Below are 26,042 nucleotides of genomic sequence, written 5' to 3' on the forward strand. Positions count from 1 at the left end.
GTCGTGCAAGTTGAGCCTGCTCTAAGGTTGCAAAAAAAACACAGTGGAAAAAAACCAACAGCGAAAACAACTAAACAACTACTGATAACAGCCAAAATACAAAGCATTCCATTGCTGTTCTTTCTGGTTCCTCCCGTATGTGTAGCTGAAAAGCAGGCAATAATGGCACTTCTGTAAATAGCACATTTATATTTTTGGGCAAGTGATCATAATCTTCGGGCAACCAAAAAATACTCATAATTAGCCCGATGGGCAAGTGTGCCTTTTAGACTTGAATGTCAATCCCTGAGATCCCTCCATTTAAACAAAACTACTTAAGGTGTATGGGTAATAATTGTTAGTTATCAAGAAGATGAGTAAATCTATGTACCAACAACTGAAGCCTGTTTGACATGTTGCTTGTTGGATATGAAGTGGTCCTTGATAGGGAATGAAGGCCAGGCATGTTTTTCTAGACATTCACTTAACACGCTGGTTGTAGGGCTACAGCCTGTTAGTGAGACAGACTTGTGTTTTAGTTTTTCCCATAATTGGAAGGCCAGAGCATGTGACTTACAGTGCCTTCAGAGAGTGTTCACACCCCTTGACGTTTTCCACATTTTGTTGTGTTACAAAGTGGGATTAAAATGGATTGAATTGTAACTTTTGGTCAACGATCTACACAAAATACTCTAATGTCAAAGTGGAAGACAAATTCTAACATTTATTAAAAAATGCAAAATAAAGCACAAATATATCTTGATTAGATAAGGATTCACCTCCATGGGACAATACATGTTAGAAGCACCTTTGGCAAACATTACAGATGTGAGTCTTTCTGTCTCTAAGAGCTTTGCACACCTGGATTTCACAATATTTGCCCACTAGGCTTTTTACAATTATTTAAGTTCTGTCAAGGTGGTTGTTGATCATTGTTAGAAAGCATGTTTCAAGTCTTGCCATAGATGTTCAATCCTATTAAAGTCAAAACTGTAACTACGCCACTCAGGAACATTCAATGTCATCTTGGTAAGCAACTTCAGTGTAGATTTGGCCTTGTGTTTGATGTTATTGCCCTGCTGAAAGGTGAATGTGTCTCCCAGTGTCTGTTGGAAAGCAGACTGAACCAAGGTTTCTTCTAGGATTTTGCCTGTGTTTAGCTGTATTCCTAGGACTATGGGGAAAAAAACTCCCTTGTCCATGCCAATGGAGCATACCCATGAGCATACCCATAAAATAATGTGTCACAACTATGCTTGAAAATATGAAGAGTCGTACTCAGTGATGTGTTGGATTTGCCACAAACAGCTTTGTGTTCAGGACAAACAGTACATTTCTTTGCCACACTTTTTGCAGTATTACTTGTTTCAAACAGGATGCATGTTTTGGAATATTTGTATTCTGTACAGACCTTTTTTTCATTATGTCATTTAGGTTAGTATTGTGGAGTAACTACAATGTTGTTGATCCATTCTCATTTTTCTCATATCACAACTATTAAACTGTTTTAAAATCACCGTTGGCCTCATGGTGAAATTCCTGAGCAGTTTCCTTCCTCTCCAGAAACTGAGTTAGGAAGGATGGTGGTATCTTTGTAGTGACTGGGTGTATTGATACACCATCCAAGGCCTAATTAATAACTTTACCATGCTTAAAGGGATCAGCGTCTGCTTATTATTATTACTATTATTATTATTGCATTTTTTTACACCTGCTCAATCTTTGTGGTTGAATCCCTGCTTGAAATTGACTACTGGATTGAGGGGCATTACAGATAATTGTATGTATGGGTTACAGAGATGGGGTAGTCATTCTAAAATCATGTTAACCTCTATTATTGAACACAGAATGAGTCCATGCAACTTATGTGATTTGTTAAGCAAATTTTTACTCCTGAAATTATTTAGTCTTGCAATAACAAAAGGATTGAATACTAATTGACTCAAGACATATTTTTTCATTTTTTCATTCATTTGTCAAATGTTTTACAAACAAAATGACTTTTTAATATTATGGGGTATTGTGTGTAGATCAGTGACACAATCTTGATTTTATAAAACTAAATTCAGACTGTAACACAACAGAATTTGGAAAAAGTAAAGGGGTGTGAATACTTTCTGAAGTCACTCTACTGCTGAGGTGTCTGCCTGTTCTGTGCTGGTAGTCAGGAAACGGTCTTGAGAACAGGAAATTGTATAATTAACACACACATGCACGTTCACAGTCAAACACACACATACAGGCTCTTTCTCTCACTTACACACACATTTCCCAACAACCTGCCAGTGCCTTGTGATTTTGCTGATGATGACAAACCCTTTCAATATGAGTTGATCTGCAGTTATTAAGCCTGATGATGGAGTCCTCCACTCCAGTGGTCTCTAGGGAATTTAACATGTGGTTACTGTGCTCATTTTGCTCTGGAGTGGGCTCTGGAAATCAGTGGTAATGAAGTCAAATCGCCATCTAGGGAACAAATAAAGAACTGTTTTTTTTTACAGATCAAATCTCTTTCAATCTTGGCAAAACTTGGGCTCCTGTACAAAATCCACCATATCCTGATATCACTGGATAAATAATCTCTCAGTCAATTAGATAATTAAGTATTATATACAGTTGAAGTCGGAAGTTTACATACACTTAGGTTGGAGTCATTAAAACTTGTTTTTCAACCACTCCACAAATTTCTTGGCAAGTCGGTTAGGTCATCTACATCTACTTTGTGCATGACACAAGTAATTTTTCCAACAGTGTTTACAGACGGATTATTTCACTTATAATTCACTGTATCACAATTCCAGTGGGGTCAGAAGTTTACATACACTAAGTTGACTGTGCCTTTAAACAGCTTGGAAAATTCCAGAAAATTATGTCATGGCTTTAGAAGCTTCTGATAGGCTAATTGACATATTTTGAGTCAATTGGTGGTGTACCTGTGGATGCATTTCAAGACCTTCAACCTCAGTGCCTCTTTGCTTGACATCATGGGAAAATCAAAAGAAATCAGCCAAGACCTCAAGAAAAAGAATTGTAGACCTCCACAAGTCTGGTTCATCCTTGGGCACAATTTCCAAACGTCTGAAAGTACCAAGTTCATGTTTACAAACAATAGTACGCAAGTATAAACACCATGGGACCACGCAGCCATCATACCGCTCAGAAAGGAGACACATTCTTTCTCCTAGAGATGAATGTACTTTGGTGCGAAAAGTGCAAATCAATCCCAGAACAACAGCAAAGGACCTTGTGAAGATGCTGGAGGAAACAGGTACAAAAGTATCTATATCCACAGTAAAACGAGTCCTACATAGACATAATCTGAAAGGCCGCTCAGCAAGGAAGAAGCCACTGCTCCAAAACCGCCATAAAAAAGCCAGACTACGGTTTGCAACTGCACATGGGGACAAAGATCGTACTTTTTGGAGAAATGTCCTCTGGTCTGATGAAACAAAAATAGAACTGTTTGGCCATAATGACCATCATTATGTTTGGAGGGAAAAGGGGGAGGCTTGCAAGCCGACGAATACCATCCCAGCTGTGAAGCACGGGGGTGTCAGCATCATGTTGTGGGGGTGCTTGCTGCAGGAGTGACTGGTGCACTCCACAAAATAGATGGCTTCATGAGGAGGAAAATTATGTGGATATATTGGAGCAACATCTCAAGACATCAGTCAGGAAGTTAAAGCTTGGCCGCGAATGGGTCTTCCAAATGGACAATGACCCCAAGCATACTTTTAAGGACAACAAAGTCAAGATATTGGAGTGGCCATCACAAAGCCCTGACCTCAATCCCATAGAAAATTTGTGGGCAGAACAGAAAAGGCGTGTGCGAGCAAGGAGGCCTACAAATCTGACTCCTTTCCTCCAGCTCTGTCAGGAGGAATGGGCCAAAATTCACCCAACTTATTGTGGGAAGCTTGTGGAAGGCTACCTGAAACGTTTGACCCAAGTTAAACAATTTAAAGACAATACTACCAAATACTAATTGAGTGCATGTAAACTTCAGACCCACTGGGAATGTGATGAAAGAAATAAAAGCTGAAATCGTTTATTCTATTATTTTGACATTTCACATTCTTAAAATAAAGTGGCAATACTAACTGACCTAAGACAGGGAATTTTTACTAGGATTAAATGTCAGGAATTGTGAAAAACTGAGTTTAAACATATTTGGCTAAGGTGTATGTAAACTTCCGACTTCAACTGTATAAACTAACTCACCCTCTTCTCTACCACCCCTCTCTCTCGCTCTCGCTCTCTCAGGTGAGCTGCTAAGCCAGCCGCGCCCCGAGGGGCTGACTGAGATCATCTGCCCAAAGAATGGTTCGGAGCGGGTCAACGTGGCACTGGTTTACCCCCCTACGCCCACCGTGGTCAGCCCCTGTCTCAAATGAGCCCTTCTGCCTAGCCTCTACTGTCCTATCCTGTCTGACTGTACCCTCACGCTGCCTGCCTCTCTAGCCAACTCCTAAGTCTAAACACCACACCCCAGCTCTCCCTCTGAATCTCCTCAACCTACCCAGGCAGCAGCCTGGACACATAGCCATGCAAGGTCACATAGATATGCACTGTCAGCTGGATGGAGCAGAGCAGATAACTGTAAGTATCCTGAAATATTAATGCAGGATTGGCCTCAAAAGGGTCATAGGTTGGTAACTAGAGGGTTGGATGCTTAGAGCCTTCTATTTACTGTTTAAATGCAATTGACAAAGTATCTAATTATAAGAGTGTCTAATATTGTCCTTTTTTTCCCTTAATTTTTTATAGGTTGTCCAGCTGTTACTACATGCCTCACCATGATGACAAAGACGGTATTAAAGGACCTTGGCTGAAAGCAAACCTGGGTTGTTTTTAAGACTCATACAAGCCATCAACAAGCAGTGTCTTTTCCAACTGTCCTACTCTCTACTGCCCTCTAAAACTCTACCAAACCTCTGCCTACAACCTACTCAAGACGAAACACAGGAAATCAACCTATCCATGCTATCAATTCAACAACCAGAGAGATGAGTGGGCAAAGATTTGGACTGGTTTCTCTCTTTACTACTTAGTGGTGTCATGAAATGTTGGAAACCTCTTGGCTGGACTGCAACCCATTCTAACTTCCATTAATGCTGCTTATCCTGTCCACATGTCAAGGTTGTGATTGATGAACGTAGGAAAGAGAACTGACTGAACCTCCTACGCTATCATGCTGTTTGTAAACCAAATACTGTCTTGTATAGCTAAATACATCAACCACATACTCCTGAACACACATTACCCATGTACAGACCTTATTCTTTGCTTTAGCCTTTGCGAATGGACAGCTGTATCATATGAAGTAAATGCTGGGTCTTACATATTATGACAGACATACTGAACAAAAATATAAATGCAACATGCACCATTTTCAAATATTTTACTTAGTTACAGTTCATATAAGGAAATCACTCAATTGAAATAAATGAATTGGGCTCTAATCTGTGGATTTCAAATGACTGGGAATACAAACACGCATCACAGAATTTAAAAAAATAATCTGGCCATGGATCTTCAAACCAGTCAGTATCTGGTGGATATTCCTGCAGTCAGCATGCAAATTGCATTCTCCCTCAACTTGAGACATCTGTGACATTGTGTTTTGTGACAAAACTGTACATTTCAGAGTGGCCTTTTATTGTCCCCAGCACAAGATGCACCTGTGTAATGATCATGCTGTTTAATCAGCTAATTGATATGCCACTCCTGTCAGGTGGATGGATTATCTTGGCAAAGGAGAAATGCTCACTAACAGGGATGTAAACAAATTGGTGCACAAAATGTGAGAGAAATGAGCTTTTTGTGTGGATGGAAAATGTGTTTTATATTTTTGTTGAGTGTATTATGTAAGATCAGGGGACTGCCTTTATGCCAATGAAATTCCAGTTCAGCTGGATTTGAAAAGATATTTCATTTGAACATATCCTGACCAAACCATGGTGTGATGTATATGTGATATGCCATTTCAACTTCAGTAAGAAAGGTACTCAGTTTCTCATTAGACTTGTTAAAAAATGATCATTGTATGTAAATAAAATATAATAATGTTCTCTAAAGGAAACAGAAAAAGAAGACCTCTGTAGGTGTTGAGTTTTAAGTCTTCATAAGACTATTTGTGGTCATGTTGGAAGAGGAATTTATTTAATTTTTTTCACTGCTATGGGGAGATACTGCAATATGTTTAAAACATGGAAGAAACGAGTTAATACACCTTTTGTGTGTAATACCTTTATTTTTGTACATCAACACAAGTTGTCACCACTCAACATTATTTACAGTGCGACGTTGTGTATGGCTGTCTTGGCCAGTGTGAGAGTGTACATACAATTGTATATGTAGCTGGTCAAACCATCTCCCAACACAACATATAAAGCACAACATACAAGTATGCCAACTACTGGTTTTAATATTACCATATTGTTGTGTCTTTTTCATTTCACCTTTTTTGTCCCCAATTTCGTGGTATCCAATTGGTAGTAGTTACAGTCTTTTCTCATCGCTGCAACTCCCGTGCGGACTCGGGAGAGGCGAAGGTCGAGAGCCATGCGTCCTCCGAAACACAACCCAACCTAACTGCACTGCCCGGAAGCCAGCCGCACCAATGTGTCGGAGGAAACACCGTACACCTGGCGACCGGCCCGCCACTCGAGACAAGGATATCCCTGCCGGCCAAACCCTCCCTAACCCGGACGATGCTGGGCCATGGACCTCCCGGTCGCGGCCGGCTACCAAGAATCTCTGGTGGCACAGCTAGCATTGCGATGCATTGCGATACACTACTACCAAAGATTTTTTATAACTAATCCAAGATTGACCACAGCCTGTCTGTTAGGGAAGGCATACTCTGTGAATTGAGCGTGTGCAATAATTCAATTAGCCTTTTCCTTCCTGAACAACAACATTTTTTGAAACTTTCGTCAGAGATTCTAGTTTTGGAAACAGAAAACTGTATTGAGATTAAATGTTTAATCGATGAGAAAATTAGCATAATTTCGGCCAAAATCCATCTCTTTCCATCTTCTCCTACTGCCAGCCACTGGGCTTCCTCCGTGGTAACGCCAAGCTGATGCTTCACATTTATACATCTGGTGAAATATCTGTCCCATTGTTCTATCTATGCTACTACTGTAGATATGATGGCTCTATGAGCTTTATGGGAATAATATTTAGATACTGCTCGATGACTGTTTATATATCTTGACATTGAGGATCACAACCAATAACATAAAAAATAAAAAAATGTCACACATTTTACATATTGATAAGAGTCGAGAGTCTAGTTTCTCTACCCTCTGTATTTGAATGGAAGTTCTTACTCTGGTTCTGCCAACTACACATTAAAACAAATCCATTTGTATTTGTCACATGTGCCGAATAAAACAGGTGTAGACCTTACAGTGAAATGCTTACTTACAAGCTCTTTCCCAACGATGCAGAGTTAAATAAAATTCAAATAAAAATGCATGAGAAACAAAACACACAAGAATGAAGCTATAGAATATACAAGTAGTACCAATACCATGTCAATGTGCAGGGATATGTGGTAATTGAGGTAGATATGTACATGTAGGCAGGGGTAAAGTGACAAGGTATCAGGATATACACTCAGTGGTAAGTTTATTATGTACACCCATTTAGCACCGGGTCGGACCCTCCTTTGCCTCCAGAACAGCCTGACTGCCATCAGCATGACACAACAGGAATCGTTATTCGTCATACCAGGCAATGTTTTTCAACTTTCCAATGTCTGTTGGAAAGCACACTGAACCAGGTTTTCCTCTAAGATTTTGAATGTGCTTAGCTCTATTTTGTTTATTTTAATCCTAAAAAAAGTCAGTGTCGATGACAAGCATACCCATAACATGATGCAGCCACCACCATGCTTGAAAATATGAAGAGCGGTATTCAGTGAGGTGTTGTGTTGGATTTGCCCCAAACATAACACTTTGTATTCAGGACATTAAGTTAATTTCTTTGTCACATTTTTTGCAGTTTTACTTTAGCGCCTTATTGAAAACTGGATGCATGTTTTGGAATATTTTTACTCTGTACAAGCTTCCTTCTTTTCACTCTTGTCATTTAGGTTCGTTTTGTGGAGTAACTACAATGTTTTGATCCATCCTCAGTTTTCTCCTATCACAGCCATTAAACTCTATAACAATTTAAAAGTCACCGTTGGCTTCATGGTGAAATCCATGCGTGGTTTCCTTCCTCTCCGGCAACTGTGTGGACACTTGTATCTTTGTAGTGACTGAGTGTATTGATACACAATCCAAAGTCTAATTAATAACTTCACCATGCTCAAAGGGATATTCAATGTATGTTTTGTTGTGTTTTTATCATCTACCAATAGGTGCCCTTCTTTGCAAGGCATTGGAAAATCACCCTGGTCTTTGTGGTTGAATCTGGGTTTGAAATGTACTGCTTGACTGAGGAACCTTACAGATAAGTGTATGTGCGGGGTACAGAGATGAGGTAGTCATTCAAAAGTAATATGAACCACTATTATTGCACACAGAGTGTGTCCATGCAACCTATTGTGACTTGTTAAGCAAATTTTTACTCCTGAACTTATTTAGGCTTGCCATAACAAAGGGGTTGAATACTTATTGACTCAGCACATTTCAGCTTTTAATTTTTAATTAATTTGTAAACATTTCTAAAAACACTTCTATATTGGCATATTGTGTGCAGGCCAGTGACACCAAATCTAAATTGAATCAATTATACATTCAGACACAACCAAATGTGGAAAAAGTCAAGGGGTGTGAATAGTCTTTGAAGGCACTGTATATCCTGATGCCTAGTCACCTTCCCTCCACATTGTAAATATGGTATTTGAACTGACACTGTATAAAGCTTCTTACATTCTCATGTTCTTCTGATTTCAATTTCTTGTTTGTTTTTGTTCTACCGTATATTAGTTTTAGTGCTTCATTGATATTAATTGTTGGGTTTGGAGCTTGCATGAAAGGCATTTCACTGTACTTGTGCACGTGACAAAAATATATATATATACAGTACCAGTCAAAAGTTTGTACACACCTACTCATTCAAGAGTTTCTTTATTTTTACTATTTTAAACATTGCAGAACAATAGTGAAGACATCAAACTATGAAATAACACATATGGAATCATGTAGTTATAACGACACAAGGAGAGACCCAGATGCAGACACGGGAGGCAGATGGTTTGAGCTCTGATATTTATTTTAGACCATTCTGCCTGATCCTGACCTCGAGTCTGCCTGCCGCCCTGTACCGTTTTGTACTCTGACCCACCAGGTCAGGCAGACTCGAGGTCAAGGGCAGGCAGAATGGTCAGGCAGGCGGGCGCAGAGTCAGGACAGGCAAGGGTCAGAACCAGGAGGATGAGAAGAACAGAGACTGGGACAAACAGGCGCCAGGAGAAAAACACTGGTTGACTTGGCAAACAAGACAAACTGGCACAGACAGACTGAAAACACAGGTATAAATACACAGGGGATAATGGGGAAGATGGGCGACATCTAGAGGGGGGTGGAGACAAGTACAAGGACAGGTGAGACAGATCAGGGTTTGACAGTAGTAACCAAAACAGTGTTAAACAAATCCAAATATATTTATATTTGAGATTATTCAAAGTAGCCACCCTTTGCCTTGATGACAGCTTTGCACACTAGCTTCACATGGAATGCTTTTCCAACAGTCTTGAAGGAGTTCCCACATATGCTGAGCACTTGTTGGCTGCTTTTCCTTCACTCTGCGGTCCAACTCATCCAAACCATCTCAGTTGGGTTGAGGTTGGGTGATTGTGGAGGCCAGGTCATCTGATGCAGCACTCCATCACTCTCCTTCTTGGTCATATATCCCTTACACAGCCTAGAGGTGTGTTGGGTTATTGTCCTGTTGAAAAACAAATGATAGTCCCACTAAGCACAAACCAGATGGGATGGCGTATCACTGCAGAATGTTGTGGTAGCCATGCTGGTTAAGTGTGCCTTGAATTCTAAATAAATTACAAATGGTGTCACCAGCAAAGCACCCCCACACCTCCTCCTCCATGCTTCACAGAGGGAACCACACAGCCGGAGATCATCCGTTCACCTACTCTGCATCTCGCAAAGACACAGCGGTTGGAACCAAAAATCTCACATTTGGACTCATCAGACCAAAGGACAGCTTTCCACTGGTCTAATGTCCAATGGCCACAAGCAAGTCTCTTCTTCTTATCAGTGTCCTTTGGTAGTGGTTTCTTTGCAGCAATTAGACCATGAAGTCCTGATTCATGCAGTCACCTCTGGACAGTTGATGTTGAGATGTGTATGTTACTTGAACTCTGTGAAGCATTTATTTGGGCTACAATTTCTGTTAACTCTAATGACTCTGGGTCTTTCTTTGCTGTGGCGGTCCTCATGAGAGCTAGTTTCATCATAGCGCTTGATGGTTTTTGCGACTGCACTTGAAGAAACGTTCAAAGTTATTGGAATGTTCCGGATTGACTGACCTTCATGTCCTAAAGTAATGATGGACTGTCGTTTCTCTTTGCTTATTTGAGCTGTTTTTGACATAATATGGACTTGGTCTTTTACCAAATAGGGCTATCTTTTGTATACCATCCCTACCTTGTCACAACACAAATGATTGGCTCAAATGCATCAAGAAGGAAAGAAATTCCAGAAATGAACTTTTAACAAGGCACACCTGTTAATTGTAATCCATTCTAGGTGACTACCTCATGAAGCTGGTTGAAAGAATGCCATGAGTGTGTAAGGCTGTCATCAAGGCAACGGGTGGCTACTTTGAAGAATCTCAAATTTAAAATATATTTTGATTTAACACTTTTTGGTTACTACATGATTCTATATGTGTTATCTCATAGTTTTGATGTCTTCACTATTATTCTACAATGTAGAAAATAGTAGAAATTTTAAAAAGCCTGGAATGAGTATGTGTGTCTAAACTTTTGACTGGTACTGTTTATATATTTACAGTATAATTTGTTAAAACTTGATAGATATTTGCGTTAAAGAAGCCCTCCATGTCTACCAATAAATACCATATAAGTGATCGACAGTCCAGAAAAAACATGATCATGGATCTACCTGACAATCTGCATTAGTTCTCTGATAACAAGGAGCTCTTTTGTAGATCAGTGATGTCACAGGTGGTACCATGTTGAATATTTTCCCAGGTAGCCCCTGCATTTGAGTGATAAGACCTGCAGCACACCATATAATTTGTGGTGGAGATGAGTGGTCCCCAAAACAACAGTACAAGCACATAAGGATGTATGATGTTATATGATACATATGAAGGTAATTAGAGAAATGTGTGTCATCAATAGGTATTAATATTGTTATTTTCATTGGAATAAATGCTTGTCAGAAATTACACCAAAGAACCGTTAAAATTTCATAAAATCTCGCGAGAAGACATTCACGACTTCTACTCCCAGAATGCTCTTTTCTACCTCTTCCCTTCCGCGGCCTGAGAAAGTAAGTGAACAGATATACAAATGGGTCCGAAAATCCATCTAATCTCTTCAATATCTACGGCATCACGACTCTTTAAATGTTTGATTTACATGTATTCCAACTACTACCAGGAAACGTCGGCGTTCATGCTTGTATCTTTTGAAGAAAATATTGTAATATTGGGGATTTTCTTGGCCCCATGTAGCACGCCGGTTTACAGCTTACGGTTTACCTTTGCTACCAACAAGAAAACGTCCTACGACTGAATCCGTATAAAAAAAATGCATTGTCGTATTGATGTAGTTATGTGATTTATTCGTATTTGGTTGTAACTAAAGCAGATACGTTGTAGTTATACTAACGTTAGCTAAGTAACACGTAGCGCATCCTCCAGTATGTCGGATTTGTTTTCTCAAACAACCCACTGACACGTTCGCCGATTAGGGCACCGGTCTGTTACGAACTAACAAACATGTTATCGTTTGCAGATCTCTGAAAATGGTCCGCTATTCGCTCGACCCCGAGAACCCGACTAAGTGTGAGTATCTACCGGGCTGTGATTGTCTCTCTGGCTTCATTCATTGGCTAGGTCGCTAATGCTAGCTAGGTACTATCCTCTGGCAGCGTGCATGGTTAAGTCTTAACAGACCTTGCAATTACGCATGATATTAAGTCAAACGTACCCATATGCAGTGGTTGTAATGATGACTTTCTTAGGACACCTTTGGATTACCCATGAAAATAAATATGAATGAGGCTGAGCAACCGCATGTTCGTAAACTTATCATTGTTTAATCACCATACTTGTTTTGTGACCTCACTAATTATTGCTGGATTCCCCCCCCACACACAGCATGCAAGTCGAGGGGCTCTAATCTCCGGGTTCACTTCAAGGTAAGGCGTTGTCTTTTCTAACTGAGTGACACGAAGTTGATTTCTGTCTGGTTACTGTAGTTCTATCAATGTGGTAGTTACGTTTGGTGGTAATTGGTAAATAAGTACAGATTTAGGTGTGGTGCATTGCTATGATGATAACATTGGAGACCTTTGGAATCAAATGTGACAATATCTAACAAATAACTGAGCAATTTTGCATCCATGCCTTTTGGACCAACCGTTATAACATGTTATTTATATATGTAATGACTATTGATTTTTAAAAACATTTTCTCCATCAGAACACCCGTGAGACAGCTCAGGCCATCAAAGGCATGCACATCCGCAAGGCCACCAAGTACCTGAAGGATGTTACCGTCAAGCATCAGTGTGTTCCCTTCCGCCGCTACAATGGGGGTGTTGGCAGGTGTGCCCAGGTGAGCTTCAATTATAGTTGACCTAGCCTCTATTGAAATGGCTTTAGGGGAGACTGCTTGGTATCTTTATGAGAATGTTAACCCTTTCCTGTGTTTCCCATTTAAAAGTAGCGGGATTTTAAGTTACAAAATTGCCTTTTTAAATGTGCATTTGAGACTGGTACAAAATGCCTTACAATATTTCTGGCATCAGAAATTGTGAAAAGGTGTCAGACCTTGTACTTGTATGTTTTTTAAATGCGTGCCAGAATGAAATGGTTGCAGTGATGACTTTCTTAGGACACCTTTGGATTACCCATGAAAAGAAACATGAATGAGGCTGAGCAACCACACATTTGCACTTATGCCTACCTTAATCTGTCCCAATGTGGACCGGAAATGGGGTCACTTAATCTGGCCCAGTCTGGTATGCACAACTGAAAACCTTTCTTCTGCAGGCCAAGCAGTTTGACTGGACACAGGGACGTTGGCCCAAGAAGAGTGCGGAGTTCCTTCTCCACATGCTGAAGAACGCTGAGAGCAACGCTGAGCTTAAGGTAAGGTTGTGTTATTTGCTAGACCTGAGATTTATTGTGCCATGCCTGTAGTGGAGAGTATGACTTTTTTCATGGCTTTCTCTTGTCCCTCTGCTGTAGACATGGTGAGCAATGTGTTTGGACCATGGAATCTCAATCAAATCAGTATTGAATCTTAATACATATAGAATCACAATACATGTTGTATCGGCACCTAAAGTATAGTGATAATATCGTATTGTGAAGTCCTTGGAAATTCCTAGCCCTAGTTGAGAGAAGGGTGAAAGTATGATGCTATCAAACTTGTAGCAAAGTCTGCATGTTTGGGATTTGTTTTATTTGTGTTCAAGCTGTGTAATGTACACAATTCATGATTTCAATGACCGTTAACCATGAAAATGATCTTGGAATTGAGTTGTCATGATTCTTGTATGACCAATATAATTTGGTATGCATTAAGTACTGTATATTTCTGACAGCTAAGTGGATGATTTACTTGTTGACCGGTTTGTCTGCTCTATTCTGACAGGGTCTGGATGTAGACTCCCTGGTGATCGAGCACATCCAAGTGAACAAGGCCCCCAAGATGCGCAGACGCACATACCGTGCCCACGGTCGCATCAACCCCTACATGAGCTCACCATGCCACATTGAGATGATCCTCACAGAGAAGGAGCAGATTGTTCCCAAACCAGAGGAGGAGGTCGCCACTAAGAAAAAGGTGCACACGCGCCAAAGCCTTTTGCACAATTTGCACAGTATCTTTTTCATAATATTTACTCTTCCACATTTCTCATGTAAAATCAGCGTCATTAGAAGGAACAACAGTTCAGCAGATGGGAACAAAATGTTTTACTGTCCTTCTGGCATCCTAAATCATGAAGTCTTATCAGACTTTACCATTATGGTTTTTATACATTCCTGTATGAGATGGTTGCAATGATGACTTTCTTAGGACACCTTTGGATTACCCATGAAAAGAAATGTGAATGAGGCTGAGCAACCACACATTTACATTTTTCATTCTGTTCGTATGTGGGTATTATCAGAATTTGTATGGTGTATATGTTGGTCTGACATGCTTTGTCCTGCAGGTTTCTCAGAAGAAGCTGAAGAAGCAGAAACTCATGGCACGGGAGTAAATGTAAATAAAATGGAACCATTCTTACCAAAACAAAGTCTCACGCGTCATTACTTCATGAGTGTATTTGGAAATTCCCTACTGCTCATGTAAAATGTTAAAATCTAATATTCCATATCAAAGCAAATGGTTTCAAACCAACCGACATAAGTGGACAATGCTGTTCAGATACAGTTTATTACATGCTGAAATGTCACACACACACACAACTGAAAATATTGCAGCCTTATAAGAGATGAAGCCATTGTAAAATTCTATTAACAACCACGGCATGCATGTACATGGTGAAATCAAGTATTTGTCACTAGTGACTAATGCAGTCTTATTCTTAAGAGTGGCAGATGGATATGTAAAGATGGCAGTGACGGAGTACACGATAGACAAACATGCACATATTTCAGGAACCATCTCAAGCATTTTCGACCAGGGCTGTGCACATGAAGGAGCAAATTATGCATTTGACTTCATGTCTACACTTGGTGGTGCCAATGTCCAGATTTGAGCCCTACACAGGATGTAGGCCTCAACAGGATTAACCATGGCAACATTTTAGTACTATTCGAATAGTCACTTGGAAGGGTCACTTCACCTGAGTTAACATCTGCCTGTTTGACTAGGCCTAATTCATGAAAGGAGTTTGTCTACAAATAGTTTTCAATCGAATGCTAGTTACAAACTGCTTAGTCAAGACTGCCAACAGAGGGCAGGTGGAGCCTACTCAAATCTGAGAACAGGTCTGGTCTGCTTTCAGTACAAAAAAACATTGCAATGTTGAATTAAATGTAAACACTGCTGTTCTGAACGACACATTGAAAAACGAGATGTTGGTTGGATAACGCTGCCAAGCGTACCTGCCTAGGGTGTAGGCCTAATTATTAGTCCAAATGTTCTGTTTTGCAAATTATTGGACAAATTCAAGTCTCCCTGTTTCGTCCGGCTATACATACACCTGTTCAAGAATGTTTTAGGGGAACGTGTAGTTCAGGACAAACCGTTATGCTGCGCAATGTGCAAGTGGAGTAGCTTACAGCTTCCTCCCCTGGTTGATAGTTTGTCACTCAGACCACTGCGCCACTCGGGAGCCTACGGCACTGCATCTCAGTGCTAGAGGTGTCACTACAGACCCTGGTTCGATTCCAGGCTGTATCACAACCAGCCGTGATTGGGAGTCCTATAGGGCGGCACACAATTGGCCCAGTGTGGTTAGGGTTTGGCCGGGGTAGGCTGTCATTGGAAATATGTTCTTAATTGACTTGCCTGATTAAATAAAAATAATTTGCCAAACTCTCCTGGAGCCCTATGTCTGAATCAGTGGCAGGTTAGGGAGTAAATGTTATAAGGGTTACCTCCATGGAGAAGATCGGAACACTGAAATAAATGTATGGCCGTCCCTTAAGAAAAATATATATTCACCTAAACCGTCCTTGAATGCTTGAGAAAAGTTAGCCATATATTCCAAATAATAATTAAACAAAGTGGAAGGCAGAGAATGCCTACGGTTTACCCTCACTTACTGGACAGATCACCAGCCTTAGATATGTAGTTGTAGACACTTCGTCCTGTACGATTTAGAGTTAGACTCAGCTTAAAATTCAAGCTTTAACTGCTGGCTACTCTTCTTTCATTGCTTAACCCAACAAGACAACGTCAGAAGTGTTACCTCAAAAGCTGTCTGCGTTTAAACATCTATTGTACAGAAAGTGAATCGCTTAATCAATTGATAGAAGCATAATTAGATTACTTCTCAAGAGAAATCCCTTTTTGGTCTCGTAGGCTATAGGTTTAGCTCAGCCTCAATGTCAGAGAAACAAAACAATATACAGTGCATACGGAGAGTATTCAGACCGCTTGACTTTCTCCACATTTTGTTACTTTACAGCCTTATTTTAAAATGGATTAATTTGTTTTTACTCCTGAACAATCTACACACAATACCCCAAAAACAGGTTTTTGCAGCGATTACAGCCTCAAGTCTTGGGTATGACGCTACCTACTCCACCACTACCACATATCTACAGTACTAAATCCATGTGTATGTATCGTATGTGTGTCTGTGCCAATGTTTGTTTCTTTTTATTTATTTCACCTTTATTTGACCAGGTAGGCTAGTTGAGAACAAGTTCTCATTTGCAACTGCGACCTGGCCAAGATAAAGCGTAAATAGGCCATGGTGGCGAAGTAATTACAATATAGCAATTAAACACTGGAATGGTAGATCGGCAGAAGATGAATGTGCAGGTAGAGATACTGGGGTGCAAAGGAGCAAAATAAATAAAAACATACATACCAGTATGGGGATGAGGTAGGTAGATAGATTGGCTGTTTACAGATGGGCTATGTACAGGTGCAGTGATCTGTAAGCTGCTCTGACAGCTGGTGCTTAAAGCTAGTGAGGGAGATGTGAGTCTCCAGCTTCAGAGATTTTTGCAATTCGTTACAGTCATGGGCAGCAGAGAACTGGAAGGAAAGACGACCAAAGGAGGAATTGGCTTTGGGGGTGACCAGTGAGATATACCTGCCGGAGCGCGTGCTACGAGTGGATGCTGCTATGGTGACCAGTGAGCTGAGATAAGGCAGGGCTTTACCTAGCAAAGACTTGTAGATAACCTGTAGCCAGTGGGTTTGGCGACGAGTATGAAGCGAGGGCCAACCAACGAGAGCGTACAGGTCACAATGGTGGGTAGTGTATGGGGCTTTGATGACAAAACGGATAGCACTGTGATAGACTGCATCCAGTTTGTTGAGTAGAGTGTTGGAGGCTATTTTATAGATGACATCACCAAAGTCGAGGATCGGTAGGATGGTCAGTTTTACGAGGGTATGTTTGGCAGCATGAGTGAAGGATGCTTTGTTTCAATATAGGAAGCCGATTCTAGATTTAATTTTGGATTGGAGATGCTTAATGTGAGTCTGGAAGGAGAGTTTACAGTCTAACCAGACACCCAGGTATTTGTAGTTGTCCACGTATTCTAAGTCAGAGCCGTCCAGAGTAGTGATGCTGGACGGGCGAGCAGGTGCGGGCAGCAATAGATTGAAAAGCATGCATTTAGTTATACTTGCGTTTAAGAGCAGTTGGAGGCCACGGAAGGAGAGTTGTATGGCATTGAAGCTCGTCTGGAGGTTAGTTAACACAGTGTCCAAGGAGGGGCCAGAAGTATACAGAATGGTATCGTCTGCGTAGAGGTGGATCAGAGAATCACCAGCAGCAAGAGCAACATCATTGATGTATACAGAAAAGAGAGTCGGCCTGAGAATTGAACCCTGTGGCACACCCATAGACTGTCAGTGGTCCAGACAACAGGCCCTCCGATTTGACACACTGAACTCTATCAGAGAAGGAGTTGGTAAACCAGGCGAGGCAGTCATTTGAGAAACCAAGGCTGTCGAGTCTGCCAATAAGAATGTTGTGATTGACAGAGTCGAAAGCCATGGCCAGGTCGATGAATACTGTAATGTCTCTTATCGATGGCGGTTATGATGTCGTTTAGAACCTTGAGCATGGCTGAGCTGACCAGCTCTGAAACCAGATTGCATAGCGGAGAAGGTATGGTGGGATTCGAAATGGTCAGTAATCTGTTTTTTTGTTGTTGAAGTTTACGTCCTTTTCTCCCCAATTTCGTAGTGTCCAATTGTTGTAGTAGCTACAATCTTGTCTCATCGCTACAACTCCCGTACGGGCTCGGGAGAGACAAAGGTTGAAAGTCATGCGTCCTCCGATACACCACCCAACCTAGCCGCACTGCTTCTTAACACAGTGTGAATCCAACCCGGAAGCCAACAGCACCAAGAAAACACCGGAGGAAACACTGCACCTGGCAACCTTGGTTAGCGCGCACTGCGCCCGGCCCGCCACAGGAGTCGCTGGTGTGCGATGAGACAAGGACATCCCTACTGACCAAGCCCTCCCTAACCCGGACGACGCTAGGCCAATTGGGCGTCGCGCAACGGACCGGCCGGTTACGACAGAACCTGGGCACGAACCCAGCGCCCTTAACCACTGCCACACCCGGGACGCCAGTAATCTGTTTGTTAACTTGGCTTTCGAAGACCTTAGAAAGACAGGGTAGGATAGATATACAGTGGGGCAAAAAAGTATTTAGTCAGCCACCAATTGTGCACGTTCTCCCACTTAAAAAGATGAGAGGCCTGTAATTTTCATCATAGGTACACTTCAACTATGACAGACAAAATGAAAAAAAAAAAAACATCCAGAAAATCACATTGTAGGATTTTTAATGAATTTATTTGCAAATTATGGTGGAAAATAAGTATTTGGTCACCTACAAACAAGCAAGATTTCTGGCACTCACAGACCTGTAACTTCTTCTTTAAGAGGCTCCTCTGTCCTCCACTCGTTACCTGTATTAATGGCACCTGTTTGAACTTGTTATCAGTATAAAAGACACCTGTTCACAACCTCAAACAGTCACACTCCAAACTCCTCTATGGCCAAGACCAAAGAGCTGTCAAAGGACACCAGAAACCAAATTGTAGACCTGCAACCAGGCTGGGAAGACTGAATCTGCTATAGGTAAGCAGCTTGGTTTGAAGAAATCAACTGTGGGAGCAATTATTAGGAAATGGAAGACATACAAGACCACTGATAATCTCCCTCCATCTAGGGCTCCACGCAAGATCTCAACCCGTGGGGTCAAAATGATCACAAGAACGGTGAGCAAAAATCCCAGAACCACACGGGAGGACCTAGTGAATAACCTGCAGAGAGCTGGGACCAAAGTAACAAAGCCTACCATCAGTAACACACTACGCCGCCAGGGACTCAAATCCTGCAGTGCCAGACGTGTCCTGCTGCTTAAGCCAGTACATGTCCAGGCCCATCTGAAGTTTGCTAGAGAGCATTTGGATGATCCAGAAGAAGATTGGGAGAATGTCATATGGTCAGATGAAACCAAAATATAACTTTTTGGTAAATATTCAACTCGTCGTGTTTGGAGGATAAAGAATTCTGAGTTGCATCCAAAGAACACAATACCTACTGTGAAGCCTGGGGGTGGAAACATCATGCTTTGGGGCTGTTTTTCTGCAAAGGGACCAGGACGACTGATCCTGATCCGTGGAAAGAATGGGGCCATGTATCGTGGGATTTTGAGTGAAAACCTCCTTCCATCAGCAAGGGCATTGAAGATGAAACGTGGCTGGGTCTTTCAGCATGACAATGATCCCAAACACACCAACCGGGCAACGAAGGAGTGGCTTCGTAAGAAGCATTTCAAAGTCCTGGAGTGGCCTAGCCAGTCTCCAGATCTCAACCCCATAGAAAATCTTTGGAGGGAGTTGAAAGTCCATGTTGCCCAGCAACAGCCCCAAAACATCACTGCTCTAGAGGAGATCTGCATGGAGGAATGGGCCAAAATACCAGCAACAGTGTGTGAAAACCTTGTGAAGACTTACAGAAAACGTTTGACCTCTGTCATTGCCAACAAAGAGTATATAACAAAGTATTGAGATAAACTTTTGTTATTGACCAAATACTTATTTTCCACCATAATTTGCAAATAAATTCATAAAAAATCCTACAATGTGATTTTCTGGATTTTTTCCCTTATTTTGTCTGTCATAGTTGAAGTCTACCTATGATGAAAATTACAGGCCTCTCTCGTCTTTTTAAGTGGGAGAACTTGCACAATTGGTGGCTGACTAAATACTTTTTTGCCCCACTGTAGGTCTGTAGCAGTTTGGGTCTAGAGTGTCACCCCCTTTGAAGAGGGGGATAACCGTGGCAGCTTTCCAATCTTTGGGAATCTCAGACGATACGAAAGAGAGGTTGAACAGGCTAGTAATAGGGGTTGCAACAATTTCGGAAGATCATTTTAGAAAGAGAGGGTCCAGATTGTCTAGCCCAGCTGATTTGTAGAGGTCCAGATTTTGCAGCTCTTTCAGAACATCGGCTATCTGGATTTGGGTAAAGGAGAAATGGTGGGGGCTTTGGCGGGTTGCTGTGGTGGGTGCCGGGCAGTTAACCGGGGTAGGGGTAGCCATGTGGAAAGCATGGCCAGCTGTAGAGAAATGCTTATTGAAATTCTCAATTATAGTGGATTTAACGGTGGTGACAATGTTTCCTAGCCTCAGAGCAGTGGGCAGCTGGGAGGAGGTGCTCTTATTCTCCATGGACTTTACAGTGTCCCAGAACTTTTTTGAGTTTCTGTTTGAAAAAGCTTGCCTTAGCTTTTCTAACTGCCTGTGTATATTTGTTCCTAACTTCCCTGAAAAGTTGCATATCACGAGGGCTATTCGATGCTAATGCAGAATGCCACAGGATGTTTTTGTGCTGGTCAAGGGCAGACAGGTCTGGCGTGAACCAACGACTATATCTATTCCTAGTTCTACATTTTTTGAGAGGGGCATGCTTATTTAAGATGGTGAGGAAGGCACTTTTAAAGAATAGCCAGGCATCATCTACTGACGGGATGAGGTCAATGTCATTCCAGGATACCCTGGCCAGGTCGATTAGAAAGGCCTGCTCGCAGAAGTGTTTCAGGGAGCGTTTGACAGTGATGAGGGGTGGACATTTGGTCGCAGACCCATTACGGATGCAGGCAATCAGGCAGTGATCTCTGAGATCTTGATTGAAAACAGCAGAGGTGTATATTTTGAGGGCGAATTAGTTAGGATGACATCTATGAGGGTGCCCGTGTTTACTGATTTGGGGTTGTACCTGATAGGTTCATTCAAATCAAATCAAATTTATTTATATAGCCCTTTGTACATCAGCTGATATCTCAAAGTGCTGTACAGAAACCCAGCCTAAAACCCCAAACAGCAAGCAATACAGGTGTAGAAGCATTGATCATTTGTGTGAGATTGGGAGCATCAAGCTTAGTTTGTAGGATGGCCGGGGTGTTAAGCATGTCCCAGTTTAGGTCACCTAGTAGCACGAGCTCAGAAGATAAATGGGGGGCAATCAGTTCACATATAGTATCGAGGGCACAGCTGGGGGCAGAGGGAGGTCTATAGCAAGCGGCAACAGTGAGAGACTTGTTTCTGGAAAGGTGAATTTTTAGAAGTAGAAGCTCAAATTGTTTGGGTACAGACTTAGCCTGCAGAGTTCTGTATTACTTTCTATCTTTGTAGTAGATTGCAACACCGCCCCCTTTGGCAGTTCTATCTTGGCGTTAGCAATGGAGATTTCAGGGTTTTTGGTGGTTTTCCTAAGCCAGGATTCAGACACAGCTAAGACATCTGGGTTGGCAGTGTGCTAAAGCAGTGAGTAAAACAAACTTAGGGAGTAGGCTTCTAATGTTAACATGCATGAACCCAAGGCTTTTACGTTTACAGAAGTCAACAAATGAGAGCACCTGGGGGGTGGGAGGAGAGCTAGGCACTGCAGGACCTGGATTAACCTCCACATCACCAGAGGAGAAGTAGGATAAGGGTACGGCTAAAGACTATACGAACTGGCCGTCTAGCACGTTCAGAACAGAGAGTAAAAGGAGCAGGTTTCTGGGCACGATAGCATGTGAGTACATTGGAGGTAAACCTAGGCATTGACTAATAAAGAGAGAGATATAGTCTCTAGAGATGTTTAAACCAGGGGATGTCATCGCACATGTAGGAGGTGGAACAACATGGTTGGTTAAGGCATATTGACCAGGGCTAGAGGCTCTACAGTGAAATAAGACAGTAATCACTAACCAGGACAGTAATGGACAAGGCATATTGATATTAGAGAGAGGCATGCGTAGCCAAGTGAACATATGGGTCCAGTGAGTGGTTGGGCTGGCTGGGGACAAGGCGAATTAGACAGTTAGCAGGCTAACAAGCTAACAGTTAGTAGGCCGGAGCTAAACAAGATAGCAGCTAGTAGACCAGGGCAAGCTAGCAGTTAGCAGGCCGGGTTAGCAAGCAAGCAGTTAGCATGGGCTAGCAGTTAGTAGACCAGGGCAAGCTAGCAGTTAGCAGACCGGGTTAGCAAGCAAGCAGTTAGCAAGGGCTCGCAGTTAGCAGACTGGGCAGGCAAGCTAGCAGTTAGCAGACCAGGGCCCGGCAGTTTAGCAGTTAGCAGACCAGGTTAACAAGCAGATAGCAGGGGCTAGAATAGTTAGCCTTTGGGGGGTCATCGCGATGGCGGTAAGTCTGTTTTTGCCTCTTTGTGCGGTGACGTCGATAGACCAGTCGTGGAATTAGTAGGGTTCCAAGTAGCTCTAGGTAGCTAGCAGGCCGATATTGTAGCCCAGGAGTATGCGTCGGTGGTAGCACAGGAGCTCTGGCCGGGCTAGCTTCAAGCTAAATTGGTGCTTGCTCTGGGATGGAAACGCTAGCCAGGAGTAGTCATCCAGGATTGCGGTTAGCTAGTTGTGAAGATCCAGATGAAATGGTCAGTTTGCGGGAGGAATCCGGGGATAAAAATAACAGGTCCGTTATGCTCTGGTTAGAGTCACATTGTTCGAACTGGCGAGAGCTTTCCGAGCTGAAGGTTAGCTGATGACCGCTGGCAATGGTTTGCTGACTGATATCTGGTAGTTAGCTGGCTAGCTTCAGTTGAGGGATTCCAGATCCGAAGTAAATATAAATACTTTAGGAAAAAAAGCAGATCCACGCCACATTGGGTGAGGCGGGTTGCAGGAGAGTATTTAGATGATGAGGTTTAGAAAAATATTTTAAAGGTTATGCGGTGAAAAATATGTAAAACGATATGTACAAAGGGACACGACAGGACAAGGACGTCTGACTGCTACGCCATCTTGGATCAAATACTGCTTCACAGTCCCCGCTGTTCCATAAAGTGTATTCTTTATTTTAAATCTAATTCTACTGCTTGCGTCAGTTGATGTGGAGTAGAGTTCCATGTAGTCATGGCTCTATGTACAGTCGTGGCCAAATGTTTTGAGAATGACACAAATATTAATTTCCACAAAGTTTGCCGATTCAGTTTCTAGATATTTTTGTCAGATGTTACTATGGAATACTGAAGTATAATTACATGCATTTCATAAGTGCCAAAGGCTTTTATTGACAATTACATGAAGTTGATGCAAAGAGTAAATATTTGCAGTGTTGACCCTTCTTTTTCAAGACCTCTGCAATCTGCCCTGGCATGCTGTCAATTAACTTCTGGGCCACATCCTGACTGATGGCAGCCCATTCTTGCATAATCAATGCTTGGAGTTTGTCAGAATTTGTGGGTTTTTGTTTTTCCACCCACCTCTTGAGGATTGACCACAAGTTCTCATTGGGATTAAGGTCTGGGGAGTTTCCTGGCCATGGACCCAAAATATCAATGTTTCGTTCCCTGAACCTCTTAGTTATCACTTTTGCCTTATGGCAAGGTGCTCCATTATGCTGGAAAGGGCATTGTTCGTCACCAAACTGTTCCTGGATGGTTGGAAGAAGTTGCTCCCGGAGGATGTGTTGGTACCATTCTTTATTCATGGCTGTGTTCTTAGGCAAAATTGTGAGTGAGCCCACTCCCTTAGCTGAGAAACAACCCCACACACATGAATGGTCTCAGGATGCTTTACTGTTGGCATGACACAGGGCTGATGGTAGCGCTCACCTTGTCTTATCCGGACAAGCTTTTTTCCGGATGCCCCAAACAATCAGAAAGGGGATTCATCAGAGAAAATGACTTTACCCCAGTCCTCAGCAGTCCCATCCCTGTACCTTTTGCAGAATATCAGTCTGTCCCTGATGTTTTTCCTGGAGAGAAGTGGCTTCTCTGCTGCCCTTCTTGACACCAGGCCATCCTCCAAAAGTCTTTGCCTCACTGTGTGTGCAGATGCACTCACACCTGCCTGCTGCCATTCCTGAGAAAGCTCTGTACTGGTGGGGCCCCGATCCCACAGCTGAATCAACTTTAGGAGACGGTCCTGGTGCTTGCTGGACTTTCTCGGGCGCTCTGAAGCCTTCTTCACAACAATTGAACTGCTCTCCTTGAAGTTCTTGATGATTCGGACCAGCTCATGGTGCAGCACTTCTTTCGGATCCATGGACTTCCGGTTGACATGGTCTCCGATCGCAGCCCTCAGTTCTCGTCACCGGTTCTGGAAGGCGTTCTGCACCCTCATTGGGTCATTGGCCAGCCAATCACCACCTGGGGACAGCAACGTGTGTGGGTGGAATACACCCGCAACACCCTACCCTGCTCGGCCACTGGTCTCTTGCCCTTTGAGTGTTCCTTGGGATATCAGCCCCCACTCTTCCCTGAGCAAGAGGAAGAAGTCAGAATACCCTCTGCTCAGATGTTCGTCCGCCGCTGTCGTCGTACCTGGAAGAGAGCCCGGTCCGCTCTTCTCAAGACCATCTCCAGATATTACTGACCTCTTTCTGCCCTTGACCTGCCCCCTGTGTTAAAATAAACCTTCTGAGATTCTAACTATCTACTTCCTGTGTCTGCATCTGGGTCTTATCCTGAGTCGTGATAATTTCCTTTAATAAAAGGTAGGCCTATGGCATACATACCCCCTCATACCCCCTAAATTTGAGTGTTGGATATAACCTAACAGCCCTTCACTGATATGGAGGTAGGCTATTTAAGGAGTGCATGGTGGGTGGAGAAATTGACCACAAATCTAAAGTCTAATTTCATCTTTCAAACAGGTAGGCCTACCTCTTATTTCTTAAATAGGAAGAAATAGGCTCCAACACAAAGCCCTCTTGTTGTTAGTAAAGTTGAATTAAAATGAAGACATTGAAATGAATTATGCCTACTCAAATGTGCCTAATTTCAGCACCATGAGCTGCCGTTTTCCGATTGATTGCGCTGAGGCTGCTGCTTCAAGTTTCAGCCACACAATGTAAGTTACTCGAATCTGGCTTATTGTGAAGTCAATAACTCTGATACATACATTATGGGCAAGAAACATACTGTTTTTAATCAAATCAATTATAGTAGCAAGCTATTAAAATGTATCTCCGGTCCTTCCGATCTTCGCGCGCTCCTCAAACTGAACATAGTCTTTTGTAAACGCTATTCAACTCTTAGGTCTGTAACCTGCTGGTTTTCTGTTCTACCTGATAATTAATTGCACCCACCTAAATCAGTCCCTGATTAAAGGGGAAGAATGAAAAAACGCAGTTGAACTTACTTCGAGTTCAGAGTTGAGTTTGAAGTGGCTATAGGCTAGTCCGCCCGCGCACCGTTTAGGGAAGAAGCCTTTGAGTCTCCTGTACTGTCACGGTAGGCCTACACAGCACAGCCATTGGTTAGGCAGCACACGAACATGCTTATGATCAGCAAGAGCAGAGCCGAGCGGGAATCAGAGTTGGAATTTCCATTACAGTGTGTAATGCATCCTAGTTTTATTTATACTATCCCACAAATATACCTTTGCCCCGTGCTTTTCCGAGAATGCACTTTGTAGCCTATAGGCTATGGATCATTTGATTGAGCTCACACTAAATAGCCTATCCGTGCACTTGATATTACGTGCTCAGCGGAGAATCAGAGGTGAGGGGCGGCATCGGACACAAATGGATATTTAGCCCAATAAGCAACTAATTCTAAAACTAACTCTAAAATGAGAAATATTGAAATGTCATCAAGTACAAATTACATGAATCTCCACTGGACTAGATTGAAAAAATATGAATCCCTCCCCATGACTGAAATTGAAAAAGCATGACCCTCCCCCATTTACCCCAGGTAAACAATTCTGTT

General features: G+C 42.2%; 2 protein-coding genes and 3 non-coding genes across 5 annotated transcripts in view; all 5 read left to right on the forward strand.

Annotated features, from left to right (window-relative positions):
- Positions 1-8,172, forward strand: part of LOC115105874 (malignant fibrous histiocytoma-amplified sequence 1 homolog) — a 39,694-nt gene extending 31,522 nt beyond the window's left edge. The window contains exons 2-3 of the mRNA XM_029628332.2: positions 4,243-4,578; positions 4,747-8,172. Of these exons, the coding sequence (XP_029484192.1) occupies positions 4,243-4,373 (131 nt within the window). The 3' untranslated portion in view covers positions 4,374-4,578; positions 4,747-8,172. The remainder of the gene's footprint in view (positions 1-4,242; positions 4,579-4,746) is intronic.
- Positions 8,173-11,433: 3,261 nt separating this feature from the next.
- LOC115105876 (large ribosomal subunit protein uL22) lies at positions 11,434-14,462 on the forward strand. The gene is made up of 7 exons (XM_029628334.2): positions 11,434-11,477; positions 11,945-11,994; positions 12,310-12,350; positions 12,635-12,769; positions 13,207-13,305; positions 13,814-14,005; positions 14,379-14,462. The coding sequence occupies exons 2-7, from the start codon at positions 11,955-11,957 to the stop codon at positions 14,424-14,426; spliced, it is 555 nt and encodes a 184-aa protein (XP_029484194.1). The 5' UTR covers positions 11,434-11,477; positions 11,945-11,954; the 3' UTR covers positions 14,427-14,462.
- On the forward strand, positions 12,153-12,222 carry LOC115106062 (small nucleolar RNA SNORD58). The gene has a single exon (XR_003859978.1). It is a non-coding gene; the product is annotated as a small nucleolar RNA SNORD58 (small nucleolar RNA).
- LOC115106060 (small nucleolar RNA SNORD58) lies at positions 13,028-13,097 on the forward strand. The gene has a single exon (XR_003859976.1). It is a non-coding gene; the product is annotated as a small nucleolar RNA SNORD58 (small nucleolar RNA).
- Positions 14,219-14,288, forward strand: LOC115106061 (small nucleolar RNA SNORD58). Its single transcript, XR_003859977.1, has one exon. It is a non-coding gene; the product is annotated as a small nucleolar RNA SNORD58 (small nucleolar RNA).
- Positions 14,463-26,042: the final 11,580 nt, after the last annotated feature.

Source organism: Oncorhynchus nerka, linkage group LG22, assembly GCF_034236695.1.
Source record: "Oncorhynchus nerka isolate Pitt River linkage group LG22, Oner_Uvic_2.0, whole genome shotgun sequence".
NCBI lineage: Eukaryota > Metazoa > Chordata > Actinopteri > Salmoniformes > Salmonidae > Oncorhynchus > Oncorhynchus nerka.

What these genes read in the sequence shown, in the direction of transcription:
- LOC115105876 (XM_029628334.2), top strand. Translation starts at nt 11,955, where the DNA reads ATGGTCCGCTATTCGCTCGACCCCGAGAACCCGACTAAGT. An exon ending in ATCTCCGGGTTCACTTCAAG is followed by an intron (nt 12,351 to 12,634) that starts GTAAGGCGTTGT and finishes TTTCTCCATCAG; the next exon opens with AACACCCGTGAGACAGCTCA. An exon ending in AGGTCGCCACTAAGAAAAAG is followed by an intron (nt 14,006 to 14,378) that starts GTGCACACGCGC and finishes TTTGTCCTGCAG; the next exon opens with GTTTCTCAGAAGAAGCTGAA.